Source organism: Numenius arquata, chromosome 9 (genome assembly GCF_964106895.1).
Source record: "Numenius arquata chromosome 9, bNumArq3.hap1.1, whole genome shotgun sequence".
NCBI classification, from domain to species: domain Eukaryota; kingdom Metazoa; phylum Chordata; class Aves; order Charadriiformes; family Scolopacidae; genus Numenius; species Numenius arquata.
Window position 1 is genome coordinate 41838931 of NC_133584.1, and position 15657 is coordinate 41854587.

The 15657-nt window shown below is 35.4% G+C and overlaps 1 protein-coding gene across 1 annotated transcript in view; it reads left to right on the forward strand.

Annotated features, from left to right (window-relative positions):
• Nucleotides 1-15657, forward strand: part of SNTG2 (syntrophin gamma 2) — a 262116-nt gene that overhangs the window by 218415 nt on the left and 28044 nt on the right. The window contains exons 12-13 of the mRNA XM_074153336.1: nucleotides 1549-1665; nucleotides 12131-12202. Of these exons, the coding sequence (XP_074009437.1) occupies nucleotides 1549-1665; nucleotides 12131-12202 (189 nt within the window). The remainder of the gene's footprint in view (nucleotides 1-1548; nucleotides 1666-12130; nucleotides 12203-15657) is intronic.

Below are 15657 nucleotides of genomic sequence, written 5' to 3' on the forward strand. Positions count from 1 at the left end.
TTTGTAGTAGATTACCAACATAACTATAGTATATTTTGTTAAAATAATGAAGTTTCTGAACATCCTGTTTCTAAACCTTTGCTGATTACTGTAGAAACAATGTTTTGGGGAGAGTTATTAAATTTAGAGAATAGCAAATTGAGAACTGGAGGTGCTACTGTATTTATTGTGCTGTTTCTTAGATCTCCTTAAAATGTTAATGCTGGAGCTTGATAAAAGAGTATACAGAAGGATTGTCTGGCTCAACATATTGATTTATTATTAATTTCTGAATAAATTGATTGGTAAGAGACGTCACTGATACATTAAATAACAAAATTAGAAAACAATGTGTGAGATTTTCATGACGTAAGAGTATGAGCATGTATCTATATTATTAGCAACTACCTGTCCATTCTTTCCACCTTTGTGCTCTGTGAGAATTACAGGTACACGTGCTGGGCTTTCAATAGAAAAGTGTTCCTGAGATCATCACGTTTTTCCTAATTCTGTCTATAGAACAAATGCTGAAGTTTTCATGCGATTTAATGATTGCCTTCTTCAGGCTGTTTCCACTGACTTCCAGCAAAGCTCTGTGGGCTCAGTATATTCACAAGTGTTATGACATTTCTGTCCCTGTGTAACTCAGTATTTTCCTTAATTGAAAGTGAACAAGCTTGTCAGCAGTAGCTGTATATTCAGATTGGTGGATGACTCTAAATTTGAGTACCTGTTGCAAGGGCAGTATGTTCCTCTCAATGTATGTAAAATGAAACCTAAAACATTTTGTTTATTTTTGGTGGATAACTATGTTCATGATATTCCACTACCACACTATGGGATTATTCCTTTATAAATTTGCATTTACCTCAAAATGGAAGCATGCAGTTTTACTACTTATTTCTATTTTTTTCTTAAAATTAATTTATCTGAGACATAAAGACATGTATTGTAATACTGTTAGAGCAAAATTGTGTAACAACTGAATTTGACATCTAATTCTATGAGAACATAAATCATCATGACATGAAGTGTGTATAAAAAAGCATATAAACTCTGAAAGACCATCAGTGTCACAAAGCCACTTTGTTAACGGTGGCAAACATGACCATACAGAAAGCTCTTTGATTTCAGATAAATCTAGTGATTTGTTCAGGTATATTTCTGTTGAGGTACAAGTAACAGAAATGTTAGTACATCCAAGTTTTGACTGTGCTATAGAAAATGTAGGATCATGTTTTTTGTAAATTGCTGGCTGAACTATTTCAGTACATCTAGGTTTTCTGTTGGCTAAAGTGTCAGTCTGCTGAGACATGTATAGGTGGCTTTTAAAATGGTGGTTATTTCAGACAAGATTCAGGCCACCTGTACTGTAAATTTAATTTCTTCAAGGACTTCTGACACACTGGCATGATACCATGCACTTCAAGAGTATGGGAGCGGTGGGAAGAAGCAGATGATGCATCCTGTTCTAATATGACCACTCTCCCTCATAGAAAGAGGACCTATTCAGATATATCTTATAAATCTTATATATAAACTTTAATTTTCAATTATTTTCTTCTACAGGTCATACATATGGGATGGGTAAATGAGAGACTTGAAGGAACTGATGCATCTCAGCTCTACAAATTCAAGTTTCTGGCACTGAAGGGTTCATCCTTCTACATTTTCAGCACTCCACCGGTAAAAAAATAATATTTTTTTAACAGTTGCATTTTAAATGGAAACCTGTTTGTTATGTCTGGGTTTGTTTTTCCTTACCAAGTGAAGTTGTCACCTGAGATTTCAAAAGAAGTTAAAGCTACAGATGCCACTGAATTTCAATAAGCTGTAGATATTTAACCTCTTTCAAGGTCCTCTGAAAATCTTACTGTACCTGGATAGTTCAAAGAATTCCTAACAGGGAGTGTTTTACTTCTTAAAGTTGTCAAATTCAGATTTTTCTCTGGTTGGTTAGGCCCAATATTTCTTACCTTATTTATTCTAAAGTATTTCATAGATGTAATGAGCTGGTGCATACTATTAGTAATACTTGTAGATTTTTCACATAGGCAAGGGATTGAACTGTTACAGAGAATCCAGTGTTAAGAGTACAGTTTGAACAAATGACATCATCTTGCTTCGGTAATTTTTGTAGCTAGTAATGAGAATTCGGATCTACAACAGATGACTTGTCTAATACATCTCTAAAAAAACCCTAATAAAAGTAAATTTAAAAGAATGAAACAGAAGTGAGCTGTAGAATTCTAAACTCTTAAAAAGTGACCCATACCATGTGGTATTGTTTTATCCTTTCTTTCTTTTTCTCCAGAAAGCCTTTCCTTTAAACAAATCAAAAAGAATTAAATGCGGAGTTAGGATGCAATTTCAGTTTGTTCAAAGCTTCCTTATGGTTTAGCTCAGAAAGTGGTCAGTCTCTCAATTTCTTCAGCTGATCCAAAGAAAATCTGACCCTTTGCATGTGTACCATCTGCTGTACCTTTGGGAAGTACATACTCTTCAAACCTTGTTTATGAACAGCAGTGAGAAGCAATCAGTAACATTTTCTCTTTCTCTAGACTGAAATTCTAAATCCAATGATTCCTAATAACTTCAGATATTCTTATATGGCCAATAATATTCTTTCTAAAATGAGACAACACATCTGGGAAAAGTTGAGGGGATTTTCCCCCTCTAAAAAGTTATTTGGCTGTAAGTTAAGGAACTAAAATTTGATTCAATTACTGCAATCCAATTAAAATGCAAAAACAATACAAAAATATTAAACAAATAAATAACACACCACATGAATGCTTTTCCTTTATAAATTTTAATTATTGTTTTCAGACCTGTTTTTGAAGGAACTTTTTTGATATAATTAAAACTATCCATCTACATGATACTAATTGGGGATAAACTACTTCATTTATCATGTTCAGCACTCTAAGAACAGACAAGTGAGGATAAATATTTGGTGGTATTCATACCGTGTTACTTGTCAGTATCTACTACGCGCTATTGTGTTTCTGCACATTTTTTTTGTAGAAACACTGCCTTTTCAAAAAAAATGAGCAAAGGGGACCCCTTTGGTCAATATGTTATATCATCCCGGTACTCAGGTACACCAGTAAGTGTGACAGAGCCTAGAAATCATAAAACCTCTTGACCACTTTCCTTGCTATTTAATCATTCCACAGATGCTTTCTATCAGGGGAAAAAAAAATAAAACAGGAATTCGTCAGTTTCCAGCAACCACCCACCCGGAGAATTCAAACCTGGATCTAAAGCCACACTTGGAAGCTGATTATCAGCATCCCGAGGGCACCTCAGCCCTGACTGTCCCTGACCCCTTTCCCTGGAGCTCCCCCCACCCTTCCAACAACCCAGGACTCCATTGCAGCACCCTATGGGTGTCAGCCCCTGCCCCAGCAATGCTGCAGGACTGGTGTCCAGCTCCCCACAGCCCTGTCCTGCTCAGTCATGGCTGCCCTGCTCCTGGCTGGGGCATGTACTGTGCCTGGCTAGGATGCAGGTAACTTTCTTTACAGCAACCCATATGGCAGTGGGTTCCTCATTTGTGACTGAAACAGTGCTAACACACCAGTGTTTTGACTGATGCTGAGCACTGCTTGCACAGCCCGTCTTTGTTTCTCAGACCGCTCGCTCAGCAAGTAGGCTGAGGGTGGGCAAGAAGCTGGGAGGGGGCACAGTCAGGACAGCTGACCCAAATAGGCCAAAAGGGATATTACCTACCAATAAAACATCATGCTCAGCAATAAAAAGCAGGAATTTGGTCTTCAAAAGCAGCCATTGCTTAGAGACTGGCTGGGCATCAGTCTGCTTGAGGTGGGCAATCACTTTTACATCACTTTGTTTTTTCCTGTTTCCATCACTTATTAAACTGTCTTTATCTTGACCCACAAGTTTTCTTGGTTTTGCTCTTCCTGTTCTCTTCCCCCATCCCACTGTGGGGATACAGGGAGTTAGTGAGCAGCTGTGTGGACGCTTAGCTGTTGGACGGGGTCAACCCACTACAGGGTGATGGGACGGGCCCCGGCAGGCAAGGACCCTGCCTGCCAGACCCCAGGGGAGCTCCCATGGCACCCAAGGAGCCACCAGTCCTGTGGTGTGCTGTGCCCTGACACTGGTTCTGTGCCACATGTCCCAGGTCTGTAGCTGAAAACACTGGTCCCCACACAAAGCCGTGCATAGAGCTGTGTCACTGTTTTTAGACATATTTAATGGTACTACTCGTACCATTACTCCTGCTGACTTCTTTTGCCTATGTTAAGTGAGGCATTAAAAATTGATGGTTCTTTCACAAAAATGCAGCTGTTTTAACTTGCTTGATCTTTAGAAGGTGTTTAATATGTTTTATTTCAGAGATGATTCTATGATGTTATTGCTATTTGCATACTGAAACAATGGAGTGTATCAATGTACCAATGCACAGAGTAGATGACCTATAAGTCATACAGTTATATTTAGTTGTAACGACCTTACCCATAGCTTTACAACTGCTTGTAAAAGGATCTGGTACAATTGCTGTTCTTTTTCTATTTCATTGTGTGTAAAAGATTATATGAATGTAAATACAGCTGCTAAGTTTCATAAGAATGGAAAACATAGTTACCCATGGGCAAAAATAAAGAAAATTGTGGAAAAAATGTGGATATTATAATATGAAAGGAATTCCTATGGTAAGTAATGTTCTATTTATACTCCATTTCAACAATATCTCAGATGGTGTTTCCAAAAATGTAGAAGCTTCACCATAGAAGTAAATATCAAGAGCAGTGTGATTACCAGAGAATGGTCTTTCAGCATCCCTGATGTGGCTTATCTGACTGTATTTAAGAAATTTGCAGATTTCATTTACAGATTGATAGAATTGTGACACATTTCTGAAAACTGCATATGTGAAAAAAACATGGAACAAATAGTGTCTTGTGTCAATGTTAGTATACAAGCAGTATTTCATTACATTCTAAAAGCATCTAATACATTTCTGTCAATTTTCAGATCTTGAAAAGGTTCTGAATTCATATCATACAAGAAACTGGGGAGACTATTCAAAATTGTCACTCAAAACTAAACTATTTTTTATGTCATTGAAAATTTCCAGAAAAATTAAATGTTTTCTTTTTATGGAATATGGGCTATAGGTATGGGAGGATTGTACTGTTTGATTTTTTATGTCTTCCTCATAGTTTGATATGGTTTTTAGATTCACGTCTTCAAGTAGCCATGTCTTTGGAGTTGCTGCATTACCCTTAATTACAAAACTATGTTTTTCAACATGATTAAATAAATAGCACTGAAGTGCTTTACATGAAGGCAGCTAGGCAATCACTGCATGTCCTCTTTATTATTTTAAGAAAAGGAATAAATACAAGAATAATATGAAAGTAACAGAAATTGTAGGGTTTTTCAAAGGTGGAACTAAGAAGAAAAGCTTGCATAATGTAATTAGCACATGAGCAAGTGCTTCGAATGTTACAGAATACTGCTAAGTTCTAAATACTTGTATTGGTAATTTACATTATACCTAATGTCAGTGTAACATAAGGAAAGAGGTGGCAGTAAGTTGGAGGGCATAGACTTGGCTACAAATGCTTTTGATGAGCTTCCTAACTTTACACACAAATCTTTATTTATTTTGTTCATATATTTGCTAGGACCTGACTATGTTTTGTACCATTGAGTTAGAGTTGGTTTAGAAATCTTTAGGCTTCTTAAACTGCTATATCATAGTTCATCTAAAGAACATTTCTTGATTTTTTTTTTCTTTTTTAATATCTTTTAATAATTTTTTAAAATTATACTTGGCTCAATTTTTCCAAAGATTGAAGAGACCAGTGAAATGAATGACTCTTGACCTAAAAGTATTTTATCTTTTGCCTAGAGCTTTTTAATACTTCTAGGTAGGTTGGATTCTTCTGCTTAATTGTCAGATAATGCAGCATTCTCTGTATTCCAGTAATATTACAACCACTTTGATTTTTTTTTCCTTAAGTTTTACTCTTTAAACGTATTCAAATTTTTTTTAATATTTTGAGGGGTACTGGAGATTTCTAGAATCAGATTCAGTGTTCACAGAAAGTCAAAGAGTATGTAATGTTCCCTTTGACTTTAGGGATACGCGAGGTATGCAGGTAAAGTTATTATCCAGTTTATCGTAGTATAGATCTGCATCAAAACCCACAGCAGAATAGCATGTTTAAACCACCACATAAAAATACAAAGACCAAATAAATTATACAATACCTTGAGCAGATTAAGCAGTATTGCATCAATTAACTTTAAACAAAGCCCTGTAAAGGCATGATATAACATTTTGCTCAAGAGAAACATGACGTGAGCTGTCTGTTTTGATTTCCAGCCCCTTAAGACTCTCATAGAAAAAATGTGGTACTCTTTCAACTGAGCAAACTGGAATTTGAACTATTCAGGCAATCTGTCATAGCCCTGGTCAAGCCCCAGTCCTGCCCCACATAGGGCGCAAGTAAATCTGTTTCGGTTTGGGCTGGGCTGGCCACTAAAACAAATGACGGATGCTCTCACCAACCTCTTCCTTCAGGGAGAGAAGGATGAGAGAGAGACTTATCAATTGATAAGAAAGTAAACAACTTTAATGAAATAATAAATAAAATATTAATTATATAATATATATTAATAATAAAATAAATTTTAAGAATATAAAAATAATGAAGTATATGCAACATATACAAAACTGTATTGAATTGGATTCAGGAACGCACAGATCAGGATCAAAAGCAGATGAACAGAGTCCTCAGACACTGGCCATTAAAGAAAGAGAGAGCTGACCCTTTGATCCCTCAGCTTTTATACTGAGCATGATGCAGACGGGATGGAATACCCTGTTGGTCGGTTTTGGGTCACCTGCCCTGTCCGCTCCTCCCTGCAGGTGCTACCCCTCTATGCTCTTCCTCTTCTAGCTTTTCAACAGAGCACATAACAAAGTTAGCTGACCTTGATTGCTATAGCAATAAGTATAAGCAAGAGCCACTCTGCATATCATTCCTTGTATTAATTATAAACATCAGGCCTTATCTCTGATAGGAGCTGACACTCTGAAAAATGTGCCATTAATTCCAGAGAATTCAGTTAGTTAGAAGAGGCTTAACTGAAAAGTAAAATTACTGAACAGAAAATTGGTTCCATTTTACCTCAAACCAGGACAGTTTTGCATGTTTTTTCTTTACATTTCTTACATGCACCCTATATTTATTTCTCATGTCTAGTCAATCCTTTAGTGCTGATCTCTGAATAGTCACGGAAGTATTTTATGCTTGTTTTATAATTGCAGAATTCTCTTCTAGGGCATAACTTTTTCAGTTTGTTGTTTACAACATGTATACGTCAAAATGAATTTAATTTAATTGTTTTGTCTCTATTTTAAATCATAACTTTTTAAAGAAAAATCAATTATTAACACACATCTAAAGCTAAATATATTTGGAATATGAGCCTGAACTGATGCTGAGATCGCTTGGTCTAGCTAAGTAATACCAGATTTTACTAGCTTATTTATTTTCAGAAATCAACTGTAATGCCTGTTTTTAAAACATGAGAAACTTAAGAGAAACTGACCCTTGAAGAAAAAGTACTTTGGCAACACTTAGCACTTTTGTAACTCTACATACTTCTTACAGTCTCTCATTATGGACTTTAAATTGTAACTTCAGTTTCCTATCCTATTTTTCTGTCTTTGTTCCTTTTCATTATCTCTGTGATCCACTCAATGTTATCGGTGAGTTTATAAATGTGTTATTTTACAGTCTTTCTGAAAGGATTGATATAGCCAAATATCTACAAACCCAAGTATTCGATACATCACGTAATGCATTGAATTAGCTAAGGAGTTGGTCTTCTAGTAATAATAACGTTCAGCTACTGTTGGTCATAAATTCATATATTAGAGAAACAAGAATTAAAGTGGAAAGTCAGTGAATGCTAATTGGTACTTTCATGTATTTTGACACTATTTTTAACACTTTGTCAGAACTGAATTCATGTGAATGAAAGTAAGTCTCCTTAAGTGACCCATTCTGAATATACCTTTTTTGAAACATTTTGTCAAATGCTTCACTAAAAAATAATTATCTCGTCATGCTAAAATAATCTGAACAAATTGCTATCTATAGAATACCTACAGGAGCAATTCCAAGGAGGAACAATGAGAAAAACTTTTTTATTGCCTAAGGAATATATTTCAGTATCTCATATGTCTTAGTTACCTATCATTACCCAGTTATTAAACGTGTGATGATGGATAAACCTGCCATAAATAGAAACATTCTTTAAAGCAAATGAAGGATATTGCACTTTTTGTGAACTTTTCTGATTCTTTCCAGCTTCTCTCTTGACTAGAAGTATATGATCATTTGTGATTTTTTTTTTTAAAGCAATGCGGTCTATAACATTTTAAACTTAAACATACTATGGTAGTTTTGAGAAAACTATGAATCATGTCAGCTGTCTCTTTGGATACTAGTAACCCTTTGTAGTATGTTTGTTTCCCCTCCTTAAAATCCCTCTCAACATGTCTCTCAACACTCAAGGCCTCACCTTGAGTACTGTGTTCAGTTCTGGGCCCCTCACTACAGGAAAGACATTGAGCTGCTGGAGCATGTCCAGGGGAGAGCCACCAAGCTGGTGATGGGTCTAGAGAACAAGTCATACGAGGAGAGGCTGAGGGAACTGGGCATGTTTAGTTTGGAGAAGAGGAGGCTGAGGGGAGACCTCATTGCCCTCTACAACTACCTGAAAGGAAACTGTAGAGAGGCGGGGGTTGGCCTCTTCTCCCAAGGGAATAATGACAGGACCAGAGGAAATGGTCTGAAATTGCAGCAGGGGAGGTTTAGATGAGATATTAGGAAGAATTACTCTACTGAGAGAGTGGTCAGGCACTGGAACAGCCTGCCCAGGGAGGTGGTGGAGTTACCATCCCTGGAGGTATTTAAGAAACGTGTAGACATGGCACTTCAGGGCATGCTCTAGTGCCCAAGATTGTTGGGTTGGGTGTTTCGTTTTGTGTTTGGTCTTGTGTTGGTGTGTGGGTTTTTTTGTTTGTTTGTTTGTTTGTTGGTTTTGGTTTTGGTTGTTTGGTGTTTTTTTTTGTGTATGGTTGGACTTGATCTCAAAGGTCCCTTCCAACTGTGAAGATTCTGTGTTGTCATTGGTGTTCTGCTGACCTTGCACACTATGGTGTTCAGACTGTTTCACTCTTGGCTTTGTGGTAACCTTTCTCTGACATACACAGTAAAAGAAAATCTTGGCTTATATAGGTGCTGACAGTTATCATAATCACTAGCTGTCTCTGCTGAAAAAATCCTAAGAGGTTACAGAGAGCCAAAGGATGAAAGAGATGCACAGGATAATGGAGAGAAGGCTGAAGTATTGAATTTAATTGCACAGCAGTGTCACCATTGTCTATAGTAGCATCATTAGTAGCAGCAAGGAACCCCAGCAGTTTAAATTAATCTTCAGGAATCAAAACAAATTATATCATCAAATGAAAGTTCAGTCATGTCTCAACAGCTTTTAGGTTATAGCCTGTGTTAATAAATTCAGTTTCATAAACAGCAGATTAAGTTGGTGCTTATGCTTTTATATCTTGTCTAGCCACTAATAGGAATGAAGGATTCTCCTGCTTTCAACTGAGATTGAAAAGAGTCTTTCCCTCCGAGAAATCCAAGACCAAATAATGAACTAGCCACCATTCTAGGCTATAAATCTTATTGTGCAAGAAGCATGAAGATCCCTTTTGAGGATCCACAGTAATGGTTCAAAACCTGTATTATTTAATTATTTTATTATCAAAATAGCCATCAAAAGAAAAAAATATTTTCCTGTAAATAAGATTAAGCAAAGACCTGCAGTACCTGCTCTATATGAGCATGTTTAAATGTATAATACTGCTTTATGAATCAGCTTTATATTTCCTGAGTTTTCAGTTGTTTCCAAACTTGTGTTATTGCTTATTTGTAGCAAAGCAAAACTCAAATAAAACATTGAATGGACCTTACTAGAAGGAAAAGAGTAATAGAAATCTAAAAAGTATAAATGCGTGACTAAAAGTTGCTACATTTTATTAAGTAATGGGAGGACAAGTATAGTATCTAAAATTGCTTTAATTCCCTAAAACAGCTAACATTAGATTAAAATTTGACAATGTTCCCTTAAAGTAGTACCAATTACTTTTAAAGTTAACTATATGTAATGTTTTGAGCTTTAATTTACTATGAGAAGTTGCTCATAATAAACCAGAAAGTATGTAACATGCTTTTACATTTTCTACTGCATGCATTGTATTCAAGTGGTGTTTGTTATTTGATTGTTAAAATATATAAAACTTGTCAAATGGAGGACTCCAGAACATGAATCACTTTAGATCCTGAAAAGATGTGGTGACAGAACTTTCTCTTCTAGAGGTGTTCAGTCCCATTTGCGATAGGTGATACATCTTATCTAAATTTAGTCATCTTGAAGTTAAAAATCTAATTTGAAGTTAAAGAAACTTGGAGAAAGCACTGCCTTTATTTATTTTTTTCTTCTTTCCCAATACGTTGAAATTAAGACTAAATTATTAAGAATTAGATTAGGTTGTTAAGATTAGGTACTTCTAATGTCTAAATTCAAGTGAGATGCTTTCCACATTAAGAAAAAATTCAGGTAAATTCTGAAACACTACTATGAAACACATAGCTGTGAGGTCTACTCAATAATAATGCTTATTAGTTTCTACTGGAGTGGACATAAGAGCATATAAGATTAGAAAGAAAATAACACCAAGTTCATGCTACTCCTCCAACAGCACTCTGAAATACCACTTAATAATCAGTAGAAGTCACATCAGTCTGCTCCTGAGTGTTGTAGTGGTTTTTCACCATTTTATTATCATTTTACTTATGGGTTTAGAATTTATGAAGACTTGGAAATTCAATTTAAAAATAAATTTTAAAAAAATCATGTTGACCTTCATGCAAAACATCAGGAACAAGATTGATTATTATAGGTGTACTATGCTATTGTGAATACAGTGAAAAAGAATCTAGTATTGAATTTCATAGTCTTTTCTTAGTTGTTTCATCCACAGAAGCCAGATATTTTACAGAAAATCTTGCTTTACCTAAATTATTTAATTTCATTTTTTTGCTTGCTTTCTTTTCAGAAGGGGAGTGGGAACAGGACAAAGCTGCCTCTGCCCTAGTATTTTAAAGTATCCAACTTGCTATTAGAGTTACCGGAATACTTATTTACGTGTGCTAAAAGCCTCAGATTTACAATTTAGTCAAATTCTTCATCTATCCATGCAGTCATTCCTATGCATTCACCAAGAGCTAGGATTTTGCTCCAAAATATTTAAGCAAAATAATGTGTATTCCCCTTGTATTTTTCCTATTTTTCCTTTTCCTATAGGTTCTCTTTTTTTTTTTTTTCTTGAACTACATAGGCTAAGTACTGTTAAAAGAAAAGAGATTATCACATTATATCATGAACTAGAATTTAGGGAAAAACTTTGGATATCATTCTAACTGTTGTATTTTAACAGTCTGTCATGTCAACAGGATTAAGTAACAAATTCAAAAGAAAACAAAAAATATGCCTTTATATTCATTATTAAGCACATTCTTCTTAATTTCAAATACTGCAGTCACATGATCCTTTCCAGGTTTTAGTATCAAGATATTGATACCCTAGTGTATGTAAACTCAAACCTGAATTTAGGAACACATCTTGGTCTGTTGATTGTAGAAAAATTTTAAAATTGAGACATGAAGCTGAATGACTCTGGGTTTGAGACTCTGGGTTCTCTGTGTTAGCATATTGGAAAATAAATATGCTTCCGTAATTCATCACAGAGATTACAAAGAGGTTTCCATCATACTGTAGTAATAATGGGGGAAAAAAAAAATCAGTGAAATTATTTAATACATTTTAATTGTAGTAAGATGCCTGGAGATGCTGTTTCGGTAAAAATCGAATGCTATTTGACAGTTTTTTCTAAATGCTGGATGTTAAATATAGTAACGTGCCCATATTCCAGTAGAATAATGATGGGTGACATTTTTTAAATTTTTTTCATCTGTACATGATTTTAGAATAAAGAATGTGGTGTTAATATTTTCTTTTGATATTATAGGTAAGCACACTAGACTGGGTACGAGCTGAAAAAATCTATAACCTCTGTGAGGTTCTATTTAAAATTCACAAGGTAGGTTTCCTAATGATTACAATGATATTATTTAGTAAAGAAAGCTTGCCATTTCCTGTTAATGATAAGCTCGAGTTAATCTTAACTAGGAGAAGTTAACATTCGAATAGTTCATCTGTTGTTAAAAAATCATGTTTATAATAGCTAATGCATTAGCTATGCAAGTATAATAGAATATGGAAAATGGATTAAGCTCCAAGTGAACAAGTTACTAAAATATGCTTCCATATTGAAGAAAATGTTCAATATTAGAGCTGGTTGTATGAAGTAGAGGTGAGACACACAGCAAATCATAATGAAGCTGGATATTACGTTTTTCTTAGAGGTTTGGATTTTTAAGTGAATAGGATGAAGAATGCTTTTGCTGTAATTCCTGTAAAAGTAAGGATACTTATTTAATTTCAGGAATTAGAAGAATTGAATTATATCCTTTTTTGTTCACGTGTAATTTGCAAATATGATAGTAGGTTTTACCTTACAAAAGGGAACATGGTGCATTTGTGTACCATAGAATACTTCATTTTTTTCCACCACCTAGAGAAAGTGTCATGTTTTCTGTTTAGCTTGTCCCAAGCAAGGATTTGGCGCAAAACCTTAGCGGTCTGTTTAAATAATTGACTTATAGAAGATATTTTTTTAATTAGTTGAGTCAGATTAATTTAGTTCTTTACCAGCTAATCAAAAACTGCTTTGCAGGTGAGGTAAGGCTAGATGAGAGCCTACTTGCTCAATAGTGAAAACAAACATATTATCAGGAAAAAAAACCAAAATAAATTTTAAAAAAAGGCAGAACAAAAAGATCAGTCTTTTCAGATAAAATGTTCTTTCACTGAAAAACTTACAAATCAGCTTTAGTTCTCACCAGCTGCTGTCCTTCTCTCTGCTGTTCCTCCTTTGACCATATGCTAATGTTATAGAGAAGGAAGGTTGTTGCTCTGTTACCTGTACAGATCCTGATTTAACATTGCACCAAAGAAGAACTGCTAAAGATTTTGGGTTTGGTTTTGGGATATTTATTTTTTTTTTGTGATGCAACACAGTTATTCAGGACAATTTACACAGAGAAAAGTGGGGGCGAAAAAAAAAAAAAAAAGAAAAAAAAATCATAGACCTGACAACACTCCATTCTCCTTTATTGCCCTCTTCAGCATAGAGGGGAGTTCTCTGTAGCACTAAACGAGCAATTTATTCAAAGAATGGGGTAGCAGGGAGTTTCCATGTCGTGACTGCTCAAACTACTTGTCGCAAGCTGACTTTCAACAACATCAGCATGTTTCCTACACAAGTTTTGTTGACTGTGATTTAAAATAAATAAATAAATAAATTGAAAACATGATGAAGTTACAACCAATAGAGCAAGGGACGCGGGAATTTGGTAGAAATCTAGAAAATATATCTCTCAAATATGAACCGACATCTGCACTGTACAGAGGTCTCAGTCCCATTAACTGGCTGATAAAAGAGCTTCTGCTGATGTCAACTGCCAATTTTGCAGCCCATAACTGCGTTTTTTTTTTTCTGTTGTAAGCCGGCTGTCGCAGGGGAGGAACATTCCCTTCTCTGGCAAAAGTGGGGAGAAGGAAGGGTCTTGGCTAGTGCCATGCCAGGAAAATTGCAATCCTGGAGTTTGGGACTTAAGCTCAGCTCCAGAGTGCAGGATGCAGGAGCACAGCCATATTCTTGTAGGCATAGCGTTATTTTAAGGTGACCATGTCTCCAGCTGGGTACATGTGGGCAATTTCAGGTCCTGCCCATCATTGTGACAGCAACAAAGAGCAGCGGTTCTCTCCCAGATTATTTATTAGATCTCCTTCATCTTTTGTAAAATACACTTTTTCCTGATAAATAAGTCAGGCACCAATGAAATACATACTTACTATGCCTTTTGAAAAGATTTTGCTTGGTCTGGGTTTTGCCTTTGCTTTTTTTCTCCTTTAAATGTTACTACTGATTTGAAACTTGGTCCTTCCTTGAATATTCCGGTAACTTCGAGGATAATCTACCCTTAAAGCAATTCTTTGATACTTTTTCATTAAGAAAAAAGAAGTGGGAAACCCAGGATTCAACTCTTTAATGTTCTTGACATTTTAATAAAGGAATGCTTAATTGCCAGTCTTCATGAATATATTAGCTAAAGTGAAAAAGCTCAAATTCAGCACTTTAACCTCTTTTCTGTTGATTCTTTGGTATAAATGACAATGAGGCAAACTGAGCAAATCTAAAAAGATAGGAAAAAAATCTTAAGAGATTAAGGTTTCTACATTGAAGACTGAAAGATGGAGTTTATCTTGTAAAAACTGCCATTTGAGGATGGTGTTCTTAAGGATTCTAACTAGCTAGAATTAACGCAAAGCTGTGGTGCAGAGTGCTATTCTGTCTTCTCTTGAAAGATGGATTTTAAAGCGAGGTGTGTTTGTTACTCACCTAATTGTAAGCTTCTCATCTATGTTTGTTACGACACAAGAGTTAAACATGAAGAATAAGAATCCAGTATAGAAACAAAAAAATTTTTGCTATATTTTAAATTTGTGTGTGTGTATACGTACATATAAATACACACTTGCATACACAATTATGCATATGCAAATCTGTGAATTAAAATTCATATATATATAATGAATTTGCATATTCATGGACATTTAGTGGTAACAACCAGATGATTGAAAATGTGATCTCTTTTATCTCGTGTTTTGTCTGTACCTTGCCTCATAGTCTATATTTACTGGAACAGTTACTGAAAACTTGTATTTTTCAAGGGCAAGAATACTAGATGTATTTTTAAAAGCCATCTGTCTTAAAAACGTTTTATTTTCTTTTGCTGCCTGGTATTTTTACACATCACATTTTCCCATGAAGAGAAAAAATTATTAATATAGTAGTCTATGAGCCAGGTTGAGCAGCATTTAGTCTTGAAGCAGATGTAGATGTAATGCCTGTCACTCCGTAGTTGCTGAGCACCAGATGATAGGCAGGTATTTTGTTCAGCTTTCTTTTCACCAGTCCAAAGTAGTGTCATAAAGTAACTTTGAACTTCCTCAAGACTGTTCTCTCCTTGGGTAGCTGCAGGGCCATTTTTGACAACAAAGTGCTACGTACCCTGGTGGCATTATGTGCTGCTGCTGAGGTGCCCCACAAAACATCCGTAGCTTAACAGACTAGACTTGAGTAAATTGCATAAGGTTAGATTTGCTAGCTTTGTGTTATTTGGTTATTCACCAGCACAAGCAAAATTTTCAGTTCCCATCTGAGTATTTTGATCTTGTTTGTGAATAGGAGAGCAATAAACAGAGGAGAGTGTGCTAGCAGAACATTTGTTTCCTCTGCTTTTCATTACTAAAGAGTGGATCTTCACTGCTGTTCTGCAAGGGCAGTTGTGTGTACATCTGGAACAGGAGGGACACGAGACCCTGAATATTTAAGCATCTATTTTACGTGTATCAAAATATTTTACATTA